Source organism: Ischnura elegans, chromosome X (genome assembly GCF_921293095.1).
Source record: "Ischnura elegans chromosome X, ioIscEleg1.1, whole genome shotgun sequence".
NCBI classification, from domain to species: Eukaryota; Metazoa; Arthropoda; class Insecta; order Odonata; family Coenagrionidae; genus Ischnura; species Ischnura elegans.
In genome coordinates, this window is record NC_060259.1 from 52,928,964 (window position 1) to 52,953,204 (window position 24,241).

At 40.1% G+C, this 24,241-nt stretch overlaps 1 protein-coding gene across 2 annotated transcripts in view; it reads right to left on the reverse strand.

The window, feature by feature from the left end:
• Nucleotides 1-23,299, reverse strand: part of LOC124171384 (WSCD family member AAEL009094-like) — a 53,083-nt gene extending 29,784 nt beyond the window's left edge. The window contains exons 1-2 of one of the 2 annotated variants that reach the window (XM_046550555.1): nucleotides 23,214-23,299; nucleotides 9,694-9,871 (exon numbers count right to left, since the gene is read on the reverse strand). In XM_046550555.1, coding sequence (XP_046406511.1) covers nucleotides 9,694-9,863 — 170 coding nt within the window. In that variant the 5' untranslated portion in view covers nucleotides 9,864-9,871; nucleotides 23,214-23,299. Of the gene's footprint in view, nucleotides 1-9,693; nucleotides 9,872-22,943; nucleotides 23,126-23,213 lie in introns of those variants that run through there. The other variant, XM_046550554.1, reaches the window with a different exon arrangement.
• Nucleotides 23,300-24,241: the final 942 nt, after the last annotated feature.

Genomic DNA, 24,241 nt, shown 5'->3' on the forward strand with positions numbered 1-24,241 from the left:
TCGAAGTTTTGTAAGAATGTTAAGGAAAAAAATGCCCAGTATCTAAGAAAAGTTGATGATTTTTGTTTATCATTCCCATAATTTTTGCTGCAATATAAAATATGTACTATGTCGCAATATGTAATATATGTACTAGCCTTGGTGTCGGTGGGGTAAGTTTCTTACAAATGACGGTCTGCTAAACTAATGGTCGCCGATTCAACTCCTTGCATGGAGGTTAGGAAAGACAAATCCTTAGTATCTAGCTGAAGATTTTTGTATTTTCAGCACCCAGAATTGTTCGTTGCGATAAATATATACTGCCCTCGGTTTCAGCGGGGGAAAGACCTCAAAAATAAAGGTTTACTTCAACAAGGATCGCGGGTTCGACTCTTTGTAAGGAAGTTAAGAAAGACAAATGCTTAGTATCTACAAAAATTTGAAGATTTTTGTTTTTGATATCATAATTATTTGTTGCGATAATTATATATTGGCCTCTCCGTCGGCGAGGTGAACTCTTCACAAGTAAGAGTCTGCTGGACAAAAGGTCACGGGTTCGACTCCCTTTAAGTAAGTTACATCTTTGCAGGGCATGTGTGGTCGTGATCGTTCAGCTGATGGTTATAGGAATGCCCAATGCAGAGGTCCATGTGTTGTATTTTCGGGGCACTTGAAAATAATTAAATGCATTGGGAAATATAAAATTCATTCTAAAAAAGCAACCTAATGTATTTAGTTCACAAGCGATAATGAATGGGCAGACAAATTACCACACATCTCAAATTATTTATGGGAGTCCTTTTCCTTTTTATTGCATATTTAATTCTTTTCAATAAAGAAGCGGTTCGGAGTAATTGAATGGATGAATGTTAAAAAATTACCAGTGAAATATAAAACAATGACATTGATATAAATTTTAGCTTATATAGTGAATAAGCATTTTTGCAAATTAAAAAAGCAGTTGTAGGTAATTAAATTTAAGAGTATCAATGTAATTGTTTGCAAAATACTAAAAAAAGACATTAGTACACATTTTAGACAACGACGGGTAATACTGAGTCGTAAATTTTTCCACCTGAGTTAATGGCCTTGAAGTTGACTGAAAAACGATATTCAAATCCTCTCCACTCAGCGTTCGTGGATTCTATCAATTTTAATCACTCCGTTCGTCTGATCGACAGGCGAGCACATTTCCAGCGATTTCTTCGTGCCAGAGGAGTGCAGTGGTCAGTGAATGAACACTTCCAAGGAGGGGAAAAGTATTCTGCCAAATGATGCCAACCTATTGATGCTCAAGCTATTTCGTCTATTCTAGTTGCAAATAATTTATCTATAATTTTCAATTCATTCCTTTTCCACTCCAAATGGCAGAAATATTAATTTCATTATGACCACAACTGCAGCAGTAACATATTCGTATAATAACGCCGGGTCATAATTTTCAAGCTCACAATATTGAATTTGCTTGGAATTCATAACAAATTTCGTTCTTTTATCTATGGGGAAAAGAGTTACATGCAAATAATTTACCCTGAATGCGCCCATGGCGATACTACTCGTAAACTCACAAAGCGCCTCTAATTGTACTTCATAGGCTGCTGGCATAAAAAATAGGATTTCCATGCAATATTTTCTAAAAAATAGCATTTCAAAATCCTTATTTTTAAAAAATGTCTTAGGTAACACCCGGAGCTCTATTCTCAGTCAAACTTGCCCCCATCATCCCGACGACTTCGGCGGCCCGCTGTGAACCGCTTCCCGTGAAACAGGGTCAACGACGTCCTGGCGAGGGGCAGCATTTTTGAGACACCTGGAGCAAGAATTAAATGAAAAGCCGCGTGGATATGGGGCAAACAGAGCGGACGGACCCTTGGAGCGAGCCAAGCACGAATGAAATATGAATGCGCTGACGAGGATGGAATCTCGCCTGTCTCGTAAGAAGTGGAAGCATGCTCACAGTCAGAGCAAAGTACCGTCAATACCACGCTGTGACAACGGCTGGATAACTATCGCCAACTAGGAGAAGAACGGTATCCAAGTGGGCGTGGCGCTTAGCTCCAAACCGAGGGGATCTCGTGAATGTCTTTCGGGCTTCCCTCCAGGTTAGGCACGCCATTTCTGCCGAAATTTCGATGAAATGAAAAAAGATTTGAGGCTTTCCCGGCGAATGGACTGCGTGAAGAGTTCCCGAGATCGCCACAGGGTCAGGAACTACATCACAGCCGAGTCGGACATCGAAACGTCAACAGTAATGCAGTTCCTGACCCAGTGGATATCCCGAGAACTCTTCACGCCGTTTCGATGAAATACATGTTCACCGTCCTCAGGGCTGGTTGATGCCGGGTGGTCAGGTCGCGGGGTTATATAAAATCTGAGACAGCTGAGGCCGGTTCTGATTGAAGGAACCATAGTTAGTTTCACAGTTGGAAGCACCAAGGAAGCGATAGAAATACGATAAGCTAACATCAACTTCAAAAGACACAAAGGGCTAAACATCAGCAACACCTGGAATGCCATCGTAAAAATAGCGGGAAAAATCCAACTCTGGTTCCTCCAATCAATACCGTCCTCAACTGACTCAGACTGTATATAAGCCCGCGACACCATCGAAAAAAGAAATATTAATTCGCAAATACCGACTTCTTACCTATGTCTTTGCTTTCATTTATTATTATTGCATTTTTTATGCCAATGTACTTCTATTTTGTTCAGGCACTGGCCCTCAGCCTTTGCAGCAAGCAACTCATTAAAAAAACTTTAGAATGAAAAGAAAAAAAATTGCAAAAACTTTTGCAAAAAGAAAAAATTAAATAATCACGAAAAAAATGGAAAAATGATAAAGCAAACAAAAGACATGATAATGCAACAAAAAAATCAAATAATTGTGAAAATTCGATAAAATATTATGACTTGTAAACTTCAAATGTATGGGGCCAATCAGGGCCATTCCCGACTTCCGATGTCGGCTTGTTTTAGTCTTACTAGTTCTAGTGTGCATTGCACGCGCTCACTAGAAGCCGGTCTTTCTCATTATCCTCCACTAACACACTAAAGGTTACACTGGTCCCTATAATCTTGTTGCGTCATTTTTCCTCCGCGTGCTCATTTACGCGCAATTCTCGCCGCTGAAGAGGTGGTATACACGAGGGGATCCCAAAGATAACTGGACATAATAAAAAAAAAAATTCAAAATTTAATTTTTTGTGTTACAATTGCTAGTCACCTTCGAAGTACTCTCCATTTACTCTGATGCATTGGTTAAAACGTTTTTTCCCCTGCGCGAAAAACCTTTGGTACTTGTTCCCGATGTCTTGCAGGACCGCCTTCGATTCCATTTTCACCTCCGTAATGTGATGAAAACATTTCCCTTTCATCACCATTTTCATCCGGGAGAACAAAGGCAAATCACAAGATGCGAGATCTAGGGTGTAAAGTGGGTGAAAAAGCATGTTCATGCAATTATTTACCAAATACTCAAGTATTGGCAAGCAGCAAGATGTGCCGCACTTTTAACCAGGAGTCAGCAAACGGGGGATGAATATCGCCGCGATTCGTCTCATTTGCAGCTTAAATTCACTGTAATGAATTCAAAGAAAGGCCAAATTGTTCAGCGAGTTCGTAAATAGTACGCCTCTTATCCTCGTGCGCAAGGGTACGATTTTTTTCTCCACATTTTCATCAGTTCTGGACCTGGAAGGCCGGCCCGGGCGTTGAATGTCTTCGATCGACATGTTGCCGCGTTTGAATTCCGAATACTACTCGTGGACTTCAGGTCTTTTTAAGGCGTGTTCTTTATAATCTGTATACAAAAGATTTACCGTGTCCGACAGCATTTTACCGAGCAGAGAACAAATTTTCAACGCTGCACGCCGTTCTCGAATATCAGCTATTTCAAAAATCGAAGAGATTAAAAACCTCTTCGAAAGTAAATGGTCTCAGGGGCTCGCTACTACCGTCTAAAGCCACACCATTTCGAATACTGACACAGAAGTGATGAATATAATCTGAGGTTTCAGGCGAGATTGAGTGGAAATGGGCGGGGTGTACGAGTTATGTACGCCAAAAAGATCGCGATTTCACTACCAGAATGAGGGAACACAGGAAGTACACAGATACCGGGAATGATACATTCATGGTGGCCAAACACCTGATAGATTCGGGGCATGTGTGCAAGTTTGATCCTGATATTCCACATATAGCTGGCAAGGGAAAAAAACGAGATTCCCTTTAACAAATATAAATTAATTACAGAAGGAGGCATAATAAGCCCCTCCTTAACGAACTTCTCTACTATACCAGCTCACCCTTCCTATCAATTGAATTCTAGCAACCCTTTTGTCCTCCACCTTCCCATCCCTTCTTTCTACCAGGACACGGTTATGCCCCCATCCTCCTCGACGGCCGACACCATGGGACATCCAGGGGGATGGTGATCGGGTCGAGCGACAAAAGGAGATTGAGCCAGGGGCCTTCCGACCAACCTTTCTCGAGAGAGAACATTACACATTGAGACCATTTAATTGTTTTGAACATTCACGTCATTGTATATTCGTCATACCTCCTCACCGGCTCTTTCTTCGGTTTTTCCTGTCCCCAAGCACTTGTGACTGTACACCCTTTCCTTCAGTTCTCCCCATCTCTCTCCGTCTTCCCATTTTACCACCACAATCCTGCCTTCCCATTTAAGCCTTTGCACACCTTGTTATATGTACCTAATGATGCTATAAGCGAAACCGGTCGTACAATAAATATAAAATTGTGGAAATTGCTCCTGCTTCTGTGTTCAGAAAGAAGCCCAAAGTATAAGAGTTACGTTACGTCGACAGCCTAAGCAGCTCCGCAGACATATGTATTTCTGTAATTATTCATCTTGTTGAAGCGTTATATATTTACGTAAATGTTATTCGCGGAATTAAACATTGTTGAACGGAAGTGCACCCGGCATAACCAGTTCTGCGGACGATGAATAAGTATTTCATCGAAACGTCGGCAGAAATGGAATGTCTAACCCGGTGGGAAGCCTGAGTCATTCACAGTCACTATTCGCCGGGATGGAATCAAACCCATCGAGGGGTCTCGGATTCCAATCCCAGGCGAAGCCGTTTGATCGATCCAAAGGAAATTCGAATGAAGTGACGTAAGGAAAGAAACTGGCCCTCTTCACCTAAAGGGGTTTCATTGACGCCCCCGTGGCTCAGTATGGAGTGAGCTTTACCCTCACCTATCGAAACCGAACTTTGGGTAGGAGCAATGAGTGAATTGCGGACTAGTCCTTCAGTAAGTCACCCGTAAGAGTGCGGTGGTGAACACATGCCACGGAGGAATTATCGCTAGCCTCCAAACCAATTTCCAAGGTTCAATTGTAAGACCCTGAGTAATAGATAAGTTTATTCCCAGGTAGTTCGAATATTTAGGTAAATTTAATTGATAGAAATGGGTGTGAATAAAAATTAATATTTTCTTCCAGAACTTTAAATAAAAGACAATATTTTAATGTATCAGGACGGGTGGCAACTAATTAATCGTACTTGCCTAAGCAAGGGGCTACCCCTGCCACATGTAAAAACTAATGCTTTTGTCATTTTTGGAGAATTTTACTATTTTTTATATTAATTATCGTTTAAAAGTAGTCGCCGAAAAAAACGATGTTTTCAACATCGATAATCATGAAAAACTTACCCGTTGGACATCCCGAGAAATTACATTCAGTTAAGACAACGGATTCACAAATACGTCCTGTTTCGTTTTCAAATAAGTTATTGCTGATACTGATAGAATTAAAAAAATAGGCCTCTCCACCTCCGTTTTCACAGCATGTTGCAATTAAAAAAGTTCTTACCAATTCTAGGTGGGGTAGGTAATCCAGTAATTTTTCTCTAATTGACACTGAACAAGGAATTTCTTTGTAGTCCTAAAGTTCATTTATCCCCCTGAGGGGAAAATCACAGGTGGTTAGGAGAATACTGACAGGTGAGAATGCCGCCCTCGCTAAGCACGCGCCGCGCCCAGCTCAAGTGCTCACCCTCCCTTCGCAGACACTGCAATTAGTGAACCGCCTGAGGAGACAGAAGCGGCACATTCCCAACGGCCCGAAAAGCGTAACTGCCATCAAAATTACAATACGTGCTCTTCTAATTGTACTTCATCGGCGGTGGCCTCTATATATAACCGATCGAAAAGAGCGGTCAAAATTCACTATTAAAAGAAACACATAAGCACATAAAAAATAGACACCCACAATAACTAGCAGACTTATCAACGGGATGACCCGCTATCTTCGGTGCCGAAGGTGAACTGGCGCACCCGGCATAACCAGTTCTGCGGACGATGAAAAAGTATTTCATCGAAACGTCGGCAGAAATGGAGTAATACAATATGTATATGCAATGGAGGATATATATATTAAATTGCAGTATTTTAATCAAATGTTTAAAAAAATCACTTTTTTTCTGCAGAGAAAGGAGTTAACACGCCCATAACATACCACTGAATGCGCCAATGGTGATACTACCCGTAAACTCATAAAAAGCCTCTAGTTATCCTGATGGCAACAGAAATAGGTTTTTTTTCGCATTTTTTCCAAGAAATTGAGTTTTAAATCCCAATTTTAATGCAGGTTCTCCTGGCGATACTTGTACATTGGGTGGTCTCTATTTTCCGATTTTCTTTCGGGACACCACCTCAATTAATGCCAATTTGTATAAAAACATATCCTGTAGAATATTATTGCAATTGGATAACTGACGTGCCGCATCGCACTCAAAGTTAAAAATTTTTTTGGCATTTTTGGCCATTTTTCGGACATTAATGGCGATGAGAAGGCACTGGTATTTTTCAACTGATTTTTCTCTGGAATCCAACGGCTCATTGAGCGTTTGTCATGCTACACCTAATTTTTTTCAAATTATGTGTACAATCAACATGCGACCGAAAAATATTGATTAATGCTATAACATAGATTATAATGCAAAAAAAAACGTTCAAGCTCATCATCGGTCTACGTTTTTTGAGCTATTAGCAATAGAATGTTGTTATTGACTTCAGATCATAGAAGTTGCATGAAATTAGCTTTGCGAGATGTTGAAATGGACGGAAAAAGCCTTCAATTTGCGAAGGAAAGGATTGAATTATCCATATTATTTGTAACCATTCCTTGCTTATGAGCTCTCTTGCTGCCGTGAATGACAGTAAAGCTTTTTCAATTGATATGCACACGGTATGTTTTTTAAATCCTGAACCAATTTAGCATTTTCATTGCACAGTACCTGTTAAAAAATAAATTGTGATAGCATCAAATCGATAAATCAGTGTTAGCCTTGAAACCCTGAAAATCAAAGGAAGAGAATAAGTTTTAGGACTAAAATTCGACCGTCATACGAGTTAAAAAAATTTCGAGGCCCAGTATATAAAGTGATAATCATCGTATTTCACATCTAGGACTGGCCTCAACCCCAATAGTATTTATAGAAAGAACCCGGCGGGCTCGGGTTCAAATCCCGGCAGTGGCAGAGAATTTTCAGAGACTGCCCGATCCCTGCTTGAATGTTGTGTGGAGGACATTTCAAGTGCAACACTCCGTCCGTCGGATGGGACGTTAAGCCGTGGCCCCCTTGGCGCCTTTCGTTAAGAGCAGGCTAACGCGGACGCCGGGTTTCTCTCCACCCTTCCTTCCACACCCTTTCCTCATGGCGCAAATGACCTCAGCTGTCGGTCGCCTCCTCCAAATACCATACCATACCATAGAAAGAAGTTATCGCCCAAATAGTGGAAAAATGCATATGCCCTCCAGCACAATATGTTCCGTCTCCCATTCATCACAGTGTCAATCCATCTGGTTAAAAGAAGGATGATATATCAAGGTTTTAAGGATGCTCGTAGTTTCTAGAAGATAAAAAGATATGCGCGTTCGATTCTTTTAGTCCTGCATTTTTCCCCGTCACTTTTGGTTCGAACATGAAAACGTGATTAATAATATTCTGGGGCAGAATGTGGCTATGGTCCAATATCATGAAAAATTGACAGCTTTCGAAATGAAGGCCTTAGCTATGGCATTCCAACTGATGGAAGAAGGCTCTCGCCACCCCTCGCTGCATGAGAACGAGCAGTGATGAAAAGAGAGATTTTTGTCGATGACAATACCCCTGAGGTGATGAAACCACGTACCAATTCTCATCAAATTCATTTTTCTCGCTTTCTGGACCTAAATGGATTTTGAAAATTTCATTGATTTTTAAATTCTGAATGGACTCTCCAGGAACTATCTTTGGGAGCTATTACAAACCAAGATCATTCCACCGAGATACTGAATGATTGAGGAGCAGGGTATGATTTCCATTATACACAGAAGTTGCCAGCTTTGAATCAAGTTGGCAACTATTCGTATTGCCACGATAATAAGATTCATCGCTGGTTTTCTCGTCAAAAAATGTATTATATGCAGGAGAAATTTTTCGCTTGATCATATTGACCACATTTCCCAAGGATGAAGATTACGTAGATGATGAATTTAAATGTTTAACAAATAGCATTATATTTGCCTAAATTAAAGCCAAGTATTCAACTCCCTGCAGCCTCTTCAATAAAATCAGTAGTAAGAGAAACAAAAATGTGAAAATCTTTTGGCATTTCTAATAATATTACAGCTATTGTAATTCCTCTCGTGGCCAAACCATTGTCTAAAGAATAAACTGACGCATATTAAGTTGCCAAAATATAATCCTTAAGGCAGTTTTACATGCGGTAAATTGTGAATAAGAGATATTCCTTTTCATAGTTACTTAAGAGGATTTTTTTTGCATTAATAATGCGTTCCCAAGCGAGTTATAACTAAGTCAAAAATTGTGAACGTCTGCAGTAAAAGTTCAATAAGGTTTCACAATCTTGTATTAAGCGTAAAGTCGTTTTCATACTCCCTTTTCAACATGCGAGCAATTTGAGGCGCGAATAAATATCTTTTTAGTCAGAGCATTATTTATATTTATGGAGTTTGGTTGCTTTAAGTAATGGCTTTATATTGTCATAACCTTTGAGTTATTTATGATCTACAGACTATATGGTACCACGTCTAAAGTACCTACGTAAACAGATTGACACACAATGCATGCATTACTTATCTATATTGACGACAAGTAAAAGAAAATAGCAGTACAGTTATCCTTAGCAGACCACTGGAATGAGAGAGGAAGTGATAGATAGATCTTTGAGGAAGAAAAAACGTAAACCGTACTCCACTAAATCAAGTCGTTTGATGAGGAAAGTATATAAGAAGAAATTTATTAAAATGGTTGCGGAATAGAAATTTCTTATACAGTACCATCTAAGAACCGACTTTAATCTAGTTCGCTGAGAATAATTCACAAAAGGTGAACTTGTCTTTGAAATTTGCTTCACTGCATTATCCATGCAACACCCATGCATCAAAATTAGCATTCCAGGGATAAGCTAAGGATGGTGTACAATTTATTATTTTATTTCGAATCCACATACTACATCCGTAAATGTATACGAATGATAAACATACAACAAAAGATTTCACTGACAGAGCTAACTTACTGAGTGACATTTAAAGTTTAGATTCAAGTTATTTACTTAAGTCACATTTAAATTTTCTTTTTGAAGTTATAAAATCGACTATGGAAATAAACAACCTCCTATCACTACACAGATCAGTCCTATGGAAATTAATTAAATGAGAAGAAGGGGGAATTGACCCACCGATTGGTGTCCGGTGGTGCTGGAGGCTGTTGGTTGCGCTTGTGGTACCGCCTCACGGCCCTCAGCATGGTGTCCTCAAGGTCTGGAGTCACGAGCAGAAGAATAAGCATGCCAAGAACTGTTCCTGTCATCATCAGGAACAGTTGCATGACCTTGAGGAAGGGGCTCATGGTGGTCCCTTTGCCGGAGAGAAAAAAAGAAGACTTTTGAACAAAGTGGATTGTTACACTTCTGAAAACCAAAAGCAGCAGTTTTTTTGTTATTACTGCTGAAATAGTAGAAATCAAATGGCCAGCACTAGCCTGTATTATAGTTACATATTAAAATTTTATCTGGAAGAAAATACTGAAATAAACTTCGGCGTCTGATGTTCAGGAAAACACTCACATGGGTTTACTCTACATACTCTGAAAATATTTCAAGATGATAGCGTCAGTTTTAAACTCGTACTAGGTCAAGAAAAAATACGACCTACATTTTTATTAAAAGGACGCGACAATTCCGTTATTTTTCGCTTATTCAGAACGCATCTTGATATTTTAAGGGTGTATAAGGGATGCCCTTGACAACATTTTCCAGTATCACAATTATGAAAACTTTACCTAAAAGAAAGTACCTAGTTAAATGTTTGTGTTTGAGATAGAGAAAAATGCTAACACGACTCCACTTTATGTACCCTGAAAATTTTCAAGATCTCAGGGCTAGTGTAAATCAAGTAAAATGGAATGAAAAAAGTGCAGATCAAGCAGGAGTGATGAATCCTTTTAACTCAGTCACCGACTCTAGGTACACTCTTTGGTGACAAAGCCGAGATATTTTCAGAATTGGATTTTTCAAGAGCTCTCCTGTGAGAATGAAGCAATGGAATCCGGAAACCTTGCGTTGCTCGCCGGGAAAACATCGAGTGGCTCTCATGAGAAAGATACATTTGAGCCCCGTGGTGGATCTATCGAACGTCGACGTCCAAAGGCGCCAATGGAGAGGGCAAAGTTCCAGAGGTACCCAGGACCTTCAATGGAGTTGGACGTCAACGCGGAAGTCGAGAGCAATCGATAGTATTGGCATAAAGATATCTTGAAACCTCAATCCATACAATGCGAGAGGAAATAACAATGGAAGCCGATGGACGTCGACTGAAGTTTGAGGGATGATCATGAAGCGGTATGCCTCGAATCTCGGGCGAAGAGGTTGGCCCGACAAACGATATGGCATTTTCATAGAAATTTGAAAAAATGCTGTATTAATTGTAATTCATCGGCTGATGGCACAAAAATTTGCTTTTCGTGTTATATTTTCCGGATATTACATTTGAAATCCACATTTTAATACAATTTACAATGGCGATACGTTAATCAACCGATATCAATACGATACGATTTCAACAATTCAGTGATTCAACCGGAAGGTTGGTTTGGTTGGGTGAGGATAGAGCTCTCTCCGTTATAGGCTCCATTCTAGAGGTTCGTACATTGCCAGAGACGTGTGAACTTCACGCATTCAGGGTAGGGAATCACTTCCATTCCCTCCCATACCATGGGCCGGGGGCGCAGCTAGGAATTACTGCTAGGGGGGATTTTAGGCGCAACTAATACTTACGGGTGAGTGAGTATTGCATACCCACCAGGGTAAGCAGGAGTTGAGGGTGCCCTCCTCCAAAATATTTGAAGAGTACTGGTTCAAAATGGCGAGTTTTACGGCTTTCTAAGAAATATTTGATAAATCCTAGCACTATTCTATAAGTAATAATAAAAACCCCCCCTCGCTGCGCCACTGCCATGGGCCTCCTCGCACTTGGAGGATTTTTGATTCGAAGTGTCCGAAGGCTTCAACCGGGATATGTACCTACCGATATAAAAATCTCTGACAAAAGGAGACCACGTACCTTGCTCCGCCTTTTTCAATGCCGTATTTTTTATGGCAATTTTAATTAATGAAAAACTTGACGCCGTATGATCACAATGAAGACAACAAAATGACTGCCATGACGAAGCCCCGAACCCTGGCCCTCTGGGTGGGAATCGCGTACGCTACCACTACCCCACCTAACTCGTCTGATATATGATGAGAAATTTTGGAATTATATACGGCTTGTGAAAAATACCGCATGAAAATTAATTAATTACAGCCAAACTAAGACCCAATCAACGGAACCACTACTAGTTCAGAGATGTGTTCACCTTTCCGAAGGCCATAAAAAATACGGCATTGAAAAAGGCGGTGCAAGGTACGTGGTCTCCCCTTAAGAATCATTCTCTTCATAGAATGATCTACCATTTCTGTAAGAGCAGTAAATTTGGTTTCGCTACTGGTGGCCTGCGTTGCCCCGATGACAATATTCTGCCACCTCTTCCCTTTCGCACCTATTCCTATCCTCGGAGGCATTGGCGGGCTCCCATCGCAGGGGCGCCTTCTTCCTTATCCTTACCTTCTATCTTGGTGTGGTGGCTAGAGTGTTAGCTTCCCACCCGGCGGGCTCGGGTTCAAATCTCGGCAGTGGCAGAGAATTTTCAGACTGCCTGATCCCTACTTGAATGTTGTGTGGAGGACATTTCAAGGGCAGCACTCCGTCCGTCGGATGGGACGTTAAGCCGTGGTCCCCTTGGCGCCTTTCGTTAAGAGCAGGCTAACGCCGACGCCGGGTTTCTCTCCACCCTTCCTTCCATACCCTTCCCTCATGGCGCAAATGACCTCAGCTGTCGGTCGCCTCCTCCAAATACCATACCATACCTTACCTTCTATCCTCCCTCCTCCCGAGGTCGTGGAGTAAAAGCCTCGGACTTTCGATCCTGGCCACAGGAGCAGCCAGGATCAAAGCCCGATCATAAGTCAGGAGCCCACCCAGGGTTTTGTTTCCGCTGTCTAGCATACAAAAATTCCTTATTATTACTATAATATATACATCATTTCTAAAAAAATATGGATAAAATGCCCGATATAGCTAAAACAATTGTGATTAAAATTAAATGTAGGCTCGGCACCGGAATTTTTTTTTGACTTATTGGAAAATTAACCCTGTAACTGAGGACGAATGCCGTAATGAACATTAAACTAGCGCAACAGATGGTTTAATGTTTTCTTAAATATATAAGAATTGAAGTATTCACACTCTGCGAACTCTATTATCACATTCAGAATTGATTGAAAAAAGTGTATGATGGAAAAACTTTTTAAGATTAACAATCGCGAGAAGGAAATGCATTAAAACGCGCAGTTGCGTCCCTCTCTCCTTAAGAGGAGTGTTTTAGCGTTCAAATTATTCGCATAAGAGTCAGTAGTAGTAAGTTTAATCACTTTATTTTCCACAAAAGTGATTCTACAGCAAGCTAAACTAGGGGAAATAGTGTTTACTAAATAGCGTAAGGATTCAATCGGTACCTTAATATCCATCTTTCAATTAGTTAAGCGCTCAAAGATGATCGTAGAATCGCGCTATCAGGCCAGACTTTTACGATATTTTCACCTATCTGTACAAAATAGCAGTTTTTGGGAATTATTAGAAGTCAGCGCTGTTATTAGCAAATTTGTTTGTCCAAAAATTAGCATGCCGTCGTTAAATATACATGATATCCGTTTACAAACTCTATAATAGCATTTCTCCGTGATAGTCATCAGAGGTTCGCATAGTTTGCCACGTGTCCAGCTGTCTGCTGTCAGAGGCGCTTAGCTGATTTGTAGTCCTTTCGTGCAATCAAACTTCTATACATGAAAAGTCTGTGAAAAGAGTATTAACACGGCGCTCCAACTGAAAAATTAGTCCAATTTGGTTTTCTTTGGGAGGTAAAATATTTTCAGGCAGAACTGACTTCCTGAAAAGCTACTTGTGAACTTTAAGCCAGAAGATCTAAAGATCTCCATATGATACGAAGTTCTACGAACAAATGTGGATTTTGCAGGCAAAATAAATATCAACCCGCAAAACTCCTTCCGTAATGACTATTTATTTAAAACTCTTGTCGATTAACGTAATATTATGCGCATGAGTCCAACGTAAGGGTGTCAATATTCGAATCGGATATATATAATGAGGTCTTTTAAAATATGGATCGATCAATCCCGGAAGCGGACGCCAGTTCGTGGTACAAAATTGCTAGCTCAGTCTCAACCTTCCGGATGTAGATGGGGCCACCGCTTTCGCAACCGATCAATTCTATATTTTCGAGTTATAATTTTTATCAGGCGGATGCTCTGATAAAATATCTTTCATGAAAGTAAGGCTTGTAATCATTGTCCTATTTAGGTTTCTCAGATGAAGAAGGGGGCCGCATGCATTATAACTAATATTGGGAAATATAAATTGAATTCTCTCGCGAAAATAGCTACTGAAACAGATACAATAATAGTTTTACAGACTTAATTTCCTCACCTTATTTTTATACCAGTTTAAGTAGTTTTTTGAGCAATGTTAAATTATTTCAAGTTATTGTTTCACGTTTGAGGGAGTTAATTTATGAATTAAATAGACTACTAAGGTAAAATTTTAAAACATTTCATCATTTTTCATGTCTTTACGGTCAGTTTTGGGACTAAAAATATTGGGATGGATACTAGAAAAATATGTTGATCGCATTATACGGCTATAATTCCGATCTTAAACCCATTACAATACGATAAACTAGTTGGCAGATAATCAACCACATGATCTACTAATAACAAAACAAAAATGGATACTATATTTTCTTTGAAAAACAGGGGAAAATTGCTTAATATTATTTATTCATTTATTTAATTATTTACAATTTTTTTCGCTCAAGCCATTAAATTTATTAATACGCCGATGGGAATAATTTTCTCCTTGAAGATGTCGGGTTTCGTAGATGAGCAGGGACATTTTTCACAATGAAATGGCAAACTCAGCAGTAGGGAAACACAATGAGCGAGGAAAATCAGTAATTTTTATTGCTTAAAAGATAGTATCACTCTCATTAATGCCATATTATCTTACAAAGAAGTATACCCTGCATTTTTGCCACCGCATAAGCAGCATACCAATCGTCATGGCAAACATATGCGATAGAAAGTACAGACAATTTTTAAATGTTCAAAGGGGGCGTATTTAGCGATTTGAAGGATTAGTTGAGTGTGAACATAGGATACGTACGATCATAGGACCGTAGGAAATCACCTCTGACGTGATACCGCATTTCATGTCTTAGTCAAGCACGATGCCGACTTAGCCCACATCGGCGGAGGAATAGGAATACTAAGTTGTAAGCATCTAAGAAGCACTTTCTTATGGTGTGATCGTATGATCAGCATTTGCCAAGTATTTTGGTCCATTCCGCGGAATAGCATTTCGATCGCTGGTTGCTGGATAGCTGTGCATACTGAGAAAGGCTTATTGTCTTGATTATGGTTCTCATGCCATTCTCATGTCGTTAAAGAATAACGCTTTGCACGAACAAGATTCTTGGCTAAAAACTGATATGAAGAGGCAGTAATTATAATAAAAATTATTGTAGGACTTTCTATGTTGTGATCAAATATATAGGTACAGTACTAACTGATTTCAAAATACGTTACTTGAAAGAAAATACCGTTCCAGTCGACTCCGACTATTGATAAAGTATTGATGGATAAAATTAAAACAACTGAATAATCGTGCTAAGTGGCGCGGTCGTATCATTAAGTACCGAAGGGTTTTACAGGGGAAACCAGTATTTTGAAATATCATTTACGACAAATTGTGGGTATTCGTCTGATTCGAGTCCCGCTTCCACGACGGAGCCTCATAATTTATTTCATAATTTGTAGTTTTTATCCGATAAAATAGCAAAACGTTTTAGACAAGCGCTGCGAGGAGTATGGCATGAGGAATAATCACAACAAGACTACGGTAAAGCGGTTTTATAAAGCGAACTAGGAATTTGAGACTCAAGTAAAAAGTAGGTGGGGAAAAAACTTGAACAGGTACATCAATTAAAGTATTTGGGCAGCACATTTAGGAAAACAAATACAGCAGCAAGGTCATCAGGAACGGAACTGCTTCATTAAAGGAGGCGTTCATGAACAGGAAGGAGGTTATGAGAGGATTGTTATGTAAGAGTTAAAAGAAAAGGTTAGCGAAGAGTCCGATCTGGAGTGTAGCGCTTTATGGTGCGGAAACGTGGACACAGAGGAAGGAGGGTGAGAGAAGACTGGAGGCGTTCGATATGTGGGTGTGGCGAAGAATGGATAAGGTGAAGTGGACGGAGAGAAGAAGGAACGACGATGGCTGATGAGGAGAGGTAGCTTCTAGATTTGATACGGAGGAAAGAGGCACGGATGGAACGAGTTCCCAGCGGGGATGGGATGTTGAAAACGGTGTTAGAGGGTAGAATACTAGGTAAAAAAAGAAGGAAGAGAATAGGAATTAGATAGAATAAGAGGAGGAGGCCTCATTACGAACTGAAGAGGGAAGTCCATAAAGGGAGGGGAAACGGCTAGAATACTTCTCAAATACTCCATACAGACCTACCTTAATTGGTAAAGAATACTTCAATAAAATAAAATAAGCAGAACGTGTTCAAAAAGCAGAAATATTACGATATTTCTTTTAAACATGACCACGAGATTCACCTCATAACGCACCTTATCTCATTTGTTTCCAATTTCTACTTAAAAGTTAAATATTTACATGCATAGAGTATCATCGACACAAAATAAAAAATAACTTCACGATTTTAAATTGGAATATTCTGATAAATATAAGCTACTATTGGCAGAGCAATTTCAGTGGGCATTTTGGCATTTTTCAAAAAAGAAGGCATCCTTTTTGCTCGACGGAGCAGCCCCCTTTTCATAGACCTACAGAGTACACGTTTGACAATCTTAATACCAAAGCATCCGCATTTTTATAATGCTCTGTCAACCATTCGCCACTATTCTAAGGGTAACGGAACCGCTTCTGTTGAAAACTAATTAATATCCGAAATTCGCATCGGTGAATTACGCATTTGCTAAATATAGAGGTCATGAGAGGATTCAAAAGCGTCTGTACCATTTATCTCTGATCATGGATAGTCAGAGATGAAAGACTCCAACGAGTGAAGTTTGCATACTTTCATCGTTTCAAAACACGAAATTAGAACAGTTATGCCGTTAAACGATATGGATGCTGGATGCCCAGGTAAAATTCGTTTTGTTTAATAAATCCATTCTTTTCGACTTTACCAAGACTGATTTATTCTTCCGGGCCGTACAAACATCATTTCAAAGGACTTCATTACGCGGAGTGGCGTACCATTCGTTAGCTCCTGGCTAGTTTGATTCACCGCAAAGATTTTGGGTACGCAGTTCAGTCGCTCAAAAAACTTCTTATTTCTATACTTATGTTTTCAACTATGAAACCATTTCGAACTTCAGAATTATTATAAAAATAACACTTTTCTACTTCAGCACACGCGACCAAGACAGAAAATAAGCAAAATCCAAAATCACGTGACTGCTTTATGGGTCTGATTATGACGATATCTTTTGCTTTTTATTATCATAATAGAGTCAATTATATTGGTTATATATTTGTTTAAAATTTTCTTATCTCGATTGAAAATTAATTTCCATTAGATTTAAGTAAAACTGCCCCAGCGCTAACATTGAGCTATCAAAAGGGATAACATGATGCTTGCAGCAAGGAGTGAATAAAAACAAAAACGATTTTTGGCTTCTGCGACCATGATCGGTAAGGCAAAGTTCGAGTTTACAAGATAGGACAGATGGGATGCCTACGACGTTAGTGCTTGCTATGATGCTTGCTTTCTGCGATAGACAATTATTTCTATTGACTTTAAAACACTCCTAGGGAATGAGAAGTATCAGGATAAGAAAAAAATCTGCTTATTGGTAATTTATTTCTAACTAAACCCTTACCTATATTAATGTTGAGCCGAGGGTTTCAATATTGGCATTAGGTTTCGGTTGCCGCGCAGACTACGCCCACAATTCGGCCGTTGCTTCCGCACTTGGGCACCTTGATCGCCTCGCGGGAACTCAGTTTGAAATATTATTTTAATTGAAATTTTGTATCTAGGGAATTTGGTGGTACCGTATCCCAGGGGTTAGGTTGAGCGGTGGGGACTTTCTTAGTTTTTGGATCGCGTCCTCGGTGACCCCTCCCGCTGTAAATATCGGAAGGGACCGACCCCAAATTAATTGGAAAGTATCCGCCAAAGTCCCGCGACCTTACCCTAGAAAATGCGACCTCCCCAAATTCCCCATGGCTAAAAGGTGTCTGAATCCTAGCTTTTGAATCGCGTCCTCGGTGACCCCTCCCGCTGTAAAGATCGGTAGGGAAGAGCCCAAAATAATTGGAAGGTATCCGCCCAATTCCCACGATATTACCCTAGAAAATGCTACCTCACCAAATTCCCTATAGCTAAAAGATGCCTGAAAAGTCCTGAAAAGTATTTGGTAAAGTCGAAATCGCTTAAACGATGTAAAATATTCTGGCTCCTTAATGAAAAAATAGTGTTATTGAGTTCTACGAAGTTCATTATTGACTAAGAATGCTAGATGACCCGTGTGGATAAGTAAAGCCCGTGTCGCAACACATTTTGCACACAATTTTAGTTTTTTATGATATTACACGAATAGCATTTGAGATAAAAGCGTTTGGCTAGGGCAAGTAATTAATATTATTCCACGAGAGCATAAATACCTAACGAATTATAAGTTGCGAAAAAAAATCTTACCTCCTTGTCGTATTTGGCTCTTTTGTTGACGCATGACTCGATTAAAACTTGCGCTACCATCTTGAATTTTTCAGAGCAGACGTTTTTCAACATGAGACTTGTTTCTCAAAAATATAATTCTTGCATTTGTCTGTAAAAAGAGTATAATGAGTCAGTGCCGTAGCTCCGAAAGGTTTTCGCACCACCTCTTGAGCCTTAAAAGGAGGCACCAAATCCAATTTATATAAGTACTGCATTTTAATAAATACTAGTACAAAATTACTGTTTTGAGTCCTAAAATTCATGTGTCAGCATTAAAAAATCCCAAAATTTACCGAATCCCCCTTTTCTCTGGGGTGTTTTTCATACACCCCGGAAAGGCCCCAGATTCTACGGTAAGCCCATCTACCCCATTTCAAAATATTGGCTACGCTACCGTAATAAATATGTTCTGATGAAAAAATGTCAAATTTTAGGTAGGTACGGGAAAATTACGATCATAGTGTAGGTACTTTATATTCGCTGATATTTTCCAGACAATAGCTTAAGTTTTGAAGGAATAATCCGTCGCCAAAAAATTGTGGTCGAGCGGGAGGTATACGTCCATTTAGAATTTAAGAAGGAGAGGCGAGAGTGATGCGTCCCCTTAAGAGCGGCGAGCGTCGGCCCCATTCCACGGGCCCACGCCCAGCGACCGGCCCACATTTCCCTGCGACGTGTTTGCTATCGCGCGAGGAGGGAGGGGAAATCAAAGGCGAGAGGGGAGGGGCCGAGGGGGCGGGGGAGGGGAGGAGTGGTGCGAGGAATTTCCTTAGTTGGCGTGTCTTGGGTGACTAATAGGTCGTTATCACGTGCTCTACCTCCGCCCCTGCCAAGGTGATCAATTGAGTGCGCCATGACGAAGGGTAGTGTCGTTTGGTTGTTATTCCACTGTCCCGCTCCGATGGTCACTCAACGAGACGCACCGTTTGATCCCCCTCGAACGCCTTCAAAATTCGCCAGCCACCGCATTCCTTAAGCGGAAAACAATTTGCTCATCAATTCGTGAGCCCACCACGCGATTTTCTCTAAAGGCCTGTTTACACGATACATTAGCATGTACGAGATAATGCCTGTTTGCGTGAATGATTTTTGTGGACCGGAACGGAACATGTACGAATGCATGAACCGAATTTGAACAGGTTCCATTTTCTGTGCATGCATTTGCACAAGTTGGGTGGTTACACGGTGTATTTTGTCCTTCATTCTCGCGTTCATACATTTAGACATTAACCTTGAAGTGTTAATGTACCGTTTAAACAGGCATTCAGACCTCGCAATGGGCCTTCACATTTGGCACGCTCCCAATTTTTTCCAGAAAGTTTTTGGCCACAACAAAGACGCACTTTTGAAGTTGTGTCTTTAAAAATTGCAAAGGTATCCATAAAATAATGCCGTCAAAGTTCAAAGGTGACTCTTGTGAAAATTTTGAGGTTTCATAAAATGAAACATTTAACGAGCACGACGCCATATCCCGCGAGTACAAAAACGTGAGGCGTCACAGTTACATGGTAACGAAAAAGTATTCACTGATTAAATAATACTTTTGCTATTATGCATTTCCACGGACATCAAAATGAAACACATGCCAAATTAGGTACTCTTATATTTCTGTCTGTTGTAAGTTTCCTTATTATTGGTATACAAATGTAGCACTTCATGTTAACGTATAAATTGAAACGAAAAAATCGTTCTCCACGTTCAATTAGCCAAAAAACTCTTCTTCATATAGTCACTCTGAATAAAGAGCCCTGGAAAATGTTTTGCATCGTTCCGCTTCGTTGCATGGAAAAGCTTATTGTCGAGGCCAAAGGTAAAAACGAAAGGCACTGCAATATAAACTACTTTAAGTTAGAATAAACATAAATACCTGCCTCAAAAAAGGAAAATTCAGGAAGATTAAGAACCACAAGACGATCTTAGAGGAAACACGGGTGATATGAGAGTTACCAAAATACACTGAACTTCAAACGAGTTGACGAGTTGTTTTTATTTTACTGGGATTTCTCAAAACAACCAGTTGTGCCGAAGAGGTAAAAATAACAAAAAAATAATAAATGCCAATTTTTAATTTACATAACGGCATATATATGTTAAAGGTATGTTACTGGAACAGTTTTTGTTCGCAAAGCTCTGACAATAAACACCTAGCAGCAATGAACTTCTGATTCGATAGGGGGAGGGGTTCTTTAGCGACTCGACTACCCGATCAGTCGTAGTGCGGAGCTGATGGAATGAGATCGGGCAATCGGGCAAGTTAAGTCCCGCTCCTCGGCTACCGCACCATTGCGGCATTCTTCGATGACCTTGATTCTTGTCGTATAATTCTTATTGAGGCAAGACGTGGTCCTGTACTGTGTTTTCCATTATAGATACTAATGCCCACAGTCAAATAAAATCAATACGGAAAAAAGTGCCATGATTTTCACGCTATGTTATACAGTCAAATCGAAGAAGGTGGAAGACTTAACTACGGACAAAGTTGTATCAAAAGAACAGGGGCGCGGCGTCGAAATCGATACATTCATGAGACGGAATTTCGGCCGCGGAATCACCATTCTATAAGAAAGAACGATAAAAATGTATTTCGGAACTGAAAAATAATTTTTTTGGCGCAAAGCAATGAAATAATGATCGAATAAAATCATTACAGTACGAGTCTAAATAGCACAAAGGAATAAATTTTAAAGGATATTAAGATAACACATCAAAATAAAACACTGATTGTAACTTCATCCATTTTTCATTACTTTTAGCATGTATTTGTTAAAGGTATACGGGGCAAAGTTACTTGAAAAATAATAAAATAAACCATTGGATGCAAGACAAAGATTCCGGAAAACAATAATAATGTATATACTGTCCGAGGAAAAGATTTCCGAAGCCATAAAATATGTTTTATTTATTCTTAAGTTCATCAGAATTAGTTCCATAAGATGACTTATACCTAGCCAAGTCACAGCGCCGAGGTGTAAAAATTGTACGACATCTATGAACACACATTTGATAATGGTTTCGCAATTCTTGCTTAAAATGCGAGAAATATAGAGAAAAAAATGATTTCGTAGACTCAGAATTCAGTTAAATTTTTCTCTACAGTCTCAGTCATTATCAGTAGTTTAAAATCCGTCCCATATCAAATATGTCTTTAGAATGAAATCTCCTGAACATTTCACGCTATTTACAAGAATCAGCAACAGTAAAAGGATATCTAATTTCACCAGGAGATGAGAATCGAAATAAATAAAACTGAATTCAATAAATAAGTTTTTCCGCAGTGCCAAATTAGCGCTTGAAATTCTTTCTCACTCTTGTTGAGACGCCGACAATTATCGTGGAATAAGAATGAGTTAACAAATGAATACCGCATGGCTAGGCCCGGAAAAATATTTATCATACACTTCGATAAAATCCACAACAATGTTGAAAAAATGTGTGTGAATAAAAACAAAACAGTTTACAACAATACAGAAGAACAAAACAGTTTACTCTAAACGTCTTCATTTAAAATTAAGCTGACATTATAAGAATTAGAATTGGAAATTTCAACACCCCTATACATACATTTGAACATTTTTCCCCAAATGGCAACACTTTCTTATACGTACCTCTATAAATATCTCTCCTATCATTACATGAACCTTGCGAACCTTATATCCATTACGATGGTGGATGCCGGCTTCAGTAATCTGTCCAAGCAAACATTTTCTGACTTACGGCTCTTTCATTTTAAATCGTAAGGCCAGAAATACCCTGCCATGACATCCACACTGTTTTTAAACACGGCTATGCCGGTGAATATATCAACACCTCGAGGCTTGACGTTATTGCTAACTACCGTTATTAGGCATAGCAAATTAAATACGAGCGATTTCCGTGAAGGAATATTTCATACATAACGTGCTTCAACTCCTAAAGCCGTACTGAGCCGTAATCATGTGAAAGACTTCCAATCTGAGGGAAAACTATAAATCTTTGATTTTACAAGGAATCTTCTCAAGTATGAAAAATTATAATGTTGAATTTTAGAAAATAACCAAGCCATACCTAGCGGTGAATTTTTTGGAGTAATTCGCAATTACAGAAATATACAAACAGTCGGGTAAGGAAAAGTATTTCGCATTTACTTAGACTTTTACCATAACCCTACCTACTCTCATGGAATACTTCAACCAATTAAGTTATAAATCGGTCTTTGAGGTATTAACAGGGGATTTGGACTATTTACACTGTCAATTGTGGAAAACCGCCCTTTTTTGAACTCTCCTGAAATACCACACTATCAGCCCGGCGTCTTAACAGTACACAAGATCAACTTTTATTTGAATCTGTTAAACCGTATGAGCACTAAAATCAATGATTATTGGCTTCACTTTGAGAAATTTAGGCATTATAATGAAAAATCACTTTGATATGTTTCACTCTATGTACTGAGAACACGACCGGTTTCACCGAGGAAATGCATGCACTTGACAATGACTAGAGAGGTTGGAAACTGGTCATGAGCTTTTCTGCAAGTATGGAAGACAGAAAAATTCGTCAACATCATTCCGAGGAAGTTCCCACCAGGACATCAACAAGGACGGAGGCGGCACCCACGCACGGCAACCATGCAGCGTTTCACACGAGGCACCCGAACGGAAAACCTTGATGCACGCAGTCATCCGCGCAGTCCTGCGTGCCCGAAAAAGAAATACAACCGGCCCGCGTGCATCGGCCCTCGCCGTGCATTGTCACTCTCGACACGACGAAATTTCCACTGCACCCCGCAGAGTGCACTCCGGCTGCACCCCGTGTGAAACGGCCCGTGGTTGGCGGCGCGGCGCGCTCACTCACCCAGCTGGGTTCCGCGCCGTCAAGAGCGGGGTGGCAGCATGCCGTGTCGACGGGTTGAGGCGCCGCTCGCCGAATGCTGCAGCCGCTCCTATTGATTCCCAGTCGGGCCGCCGTGGCGCGGTGAGACGCCACACCCCGACGCCGCCCCCTCCGCCCTCAGGGTCCCCCTCTTACCCCCGGCTGCGACGCGGTGGGGACGCGGGGGCAGGCGCGGACCACGGCTGGAATGTATATGGAACATGATTGGTCTTTTGCACGAGCTGTGAGTGACACGCGGAAGTCTTTCCGATGGTTCTGGGCGGATCCGGGGGCGCTCACCGAGTCTTGTCTCGTACAATCCCACCCTTCCAACTTGGTCCAAGTCAGAAAACAATATCGGAGGAGGGGTTTGAAGAGGGGATTTTTGGGGGTTACTTGGGAGGGGGTACACTTAAGGCCGTAACTCCCCAAAATTTCTGGGTATTTCAACCCCTCGCGCTACAGCTTTGCTCGCCATGAAAAACAGTCTATAAATACTATAAACTCGTATAAAAATGATTGGGAAAGCTTATTGTCTTACTGAGTTTGGCTTCTACCCAGGGGTCCCGGGTGTAACCACGGGCGAATATTTTGGTTACCCCGAACAAAAAATGCTAGGTGTGCAAGGTGGCCAAGGAAAAGACAAGCTTCACCTAGCCTGAATAGAGTATTTCCCACGTATGTGGCTTAGTCTCAGCTCTATCCTAACTTATCTAAATCGGCCTTCTGGATAAAAAATTTGGGAGGTTAAGAATTATTAAAAATTATCAAACAAATAATTAATGTTATACTGTGTAACTTAAAAATTATTGAGAGAATTTATTTAATTTGTATAATACTGCTATATTAGTGCAACATTAATAATTAAGCAATAATATACATAAATGTAATATTGGTGTTATGTATAATTTCAATCTTCTTTCTAATCAAACATCTTACATGCACATCAATCATACATTAGTTTATATTCGTGAAAATTGTTACAGCAGCAGAAGATGTGACTAATTCAT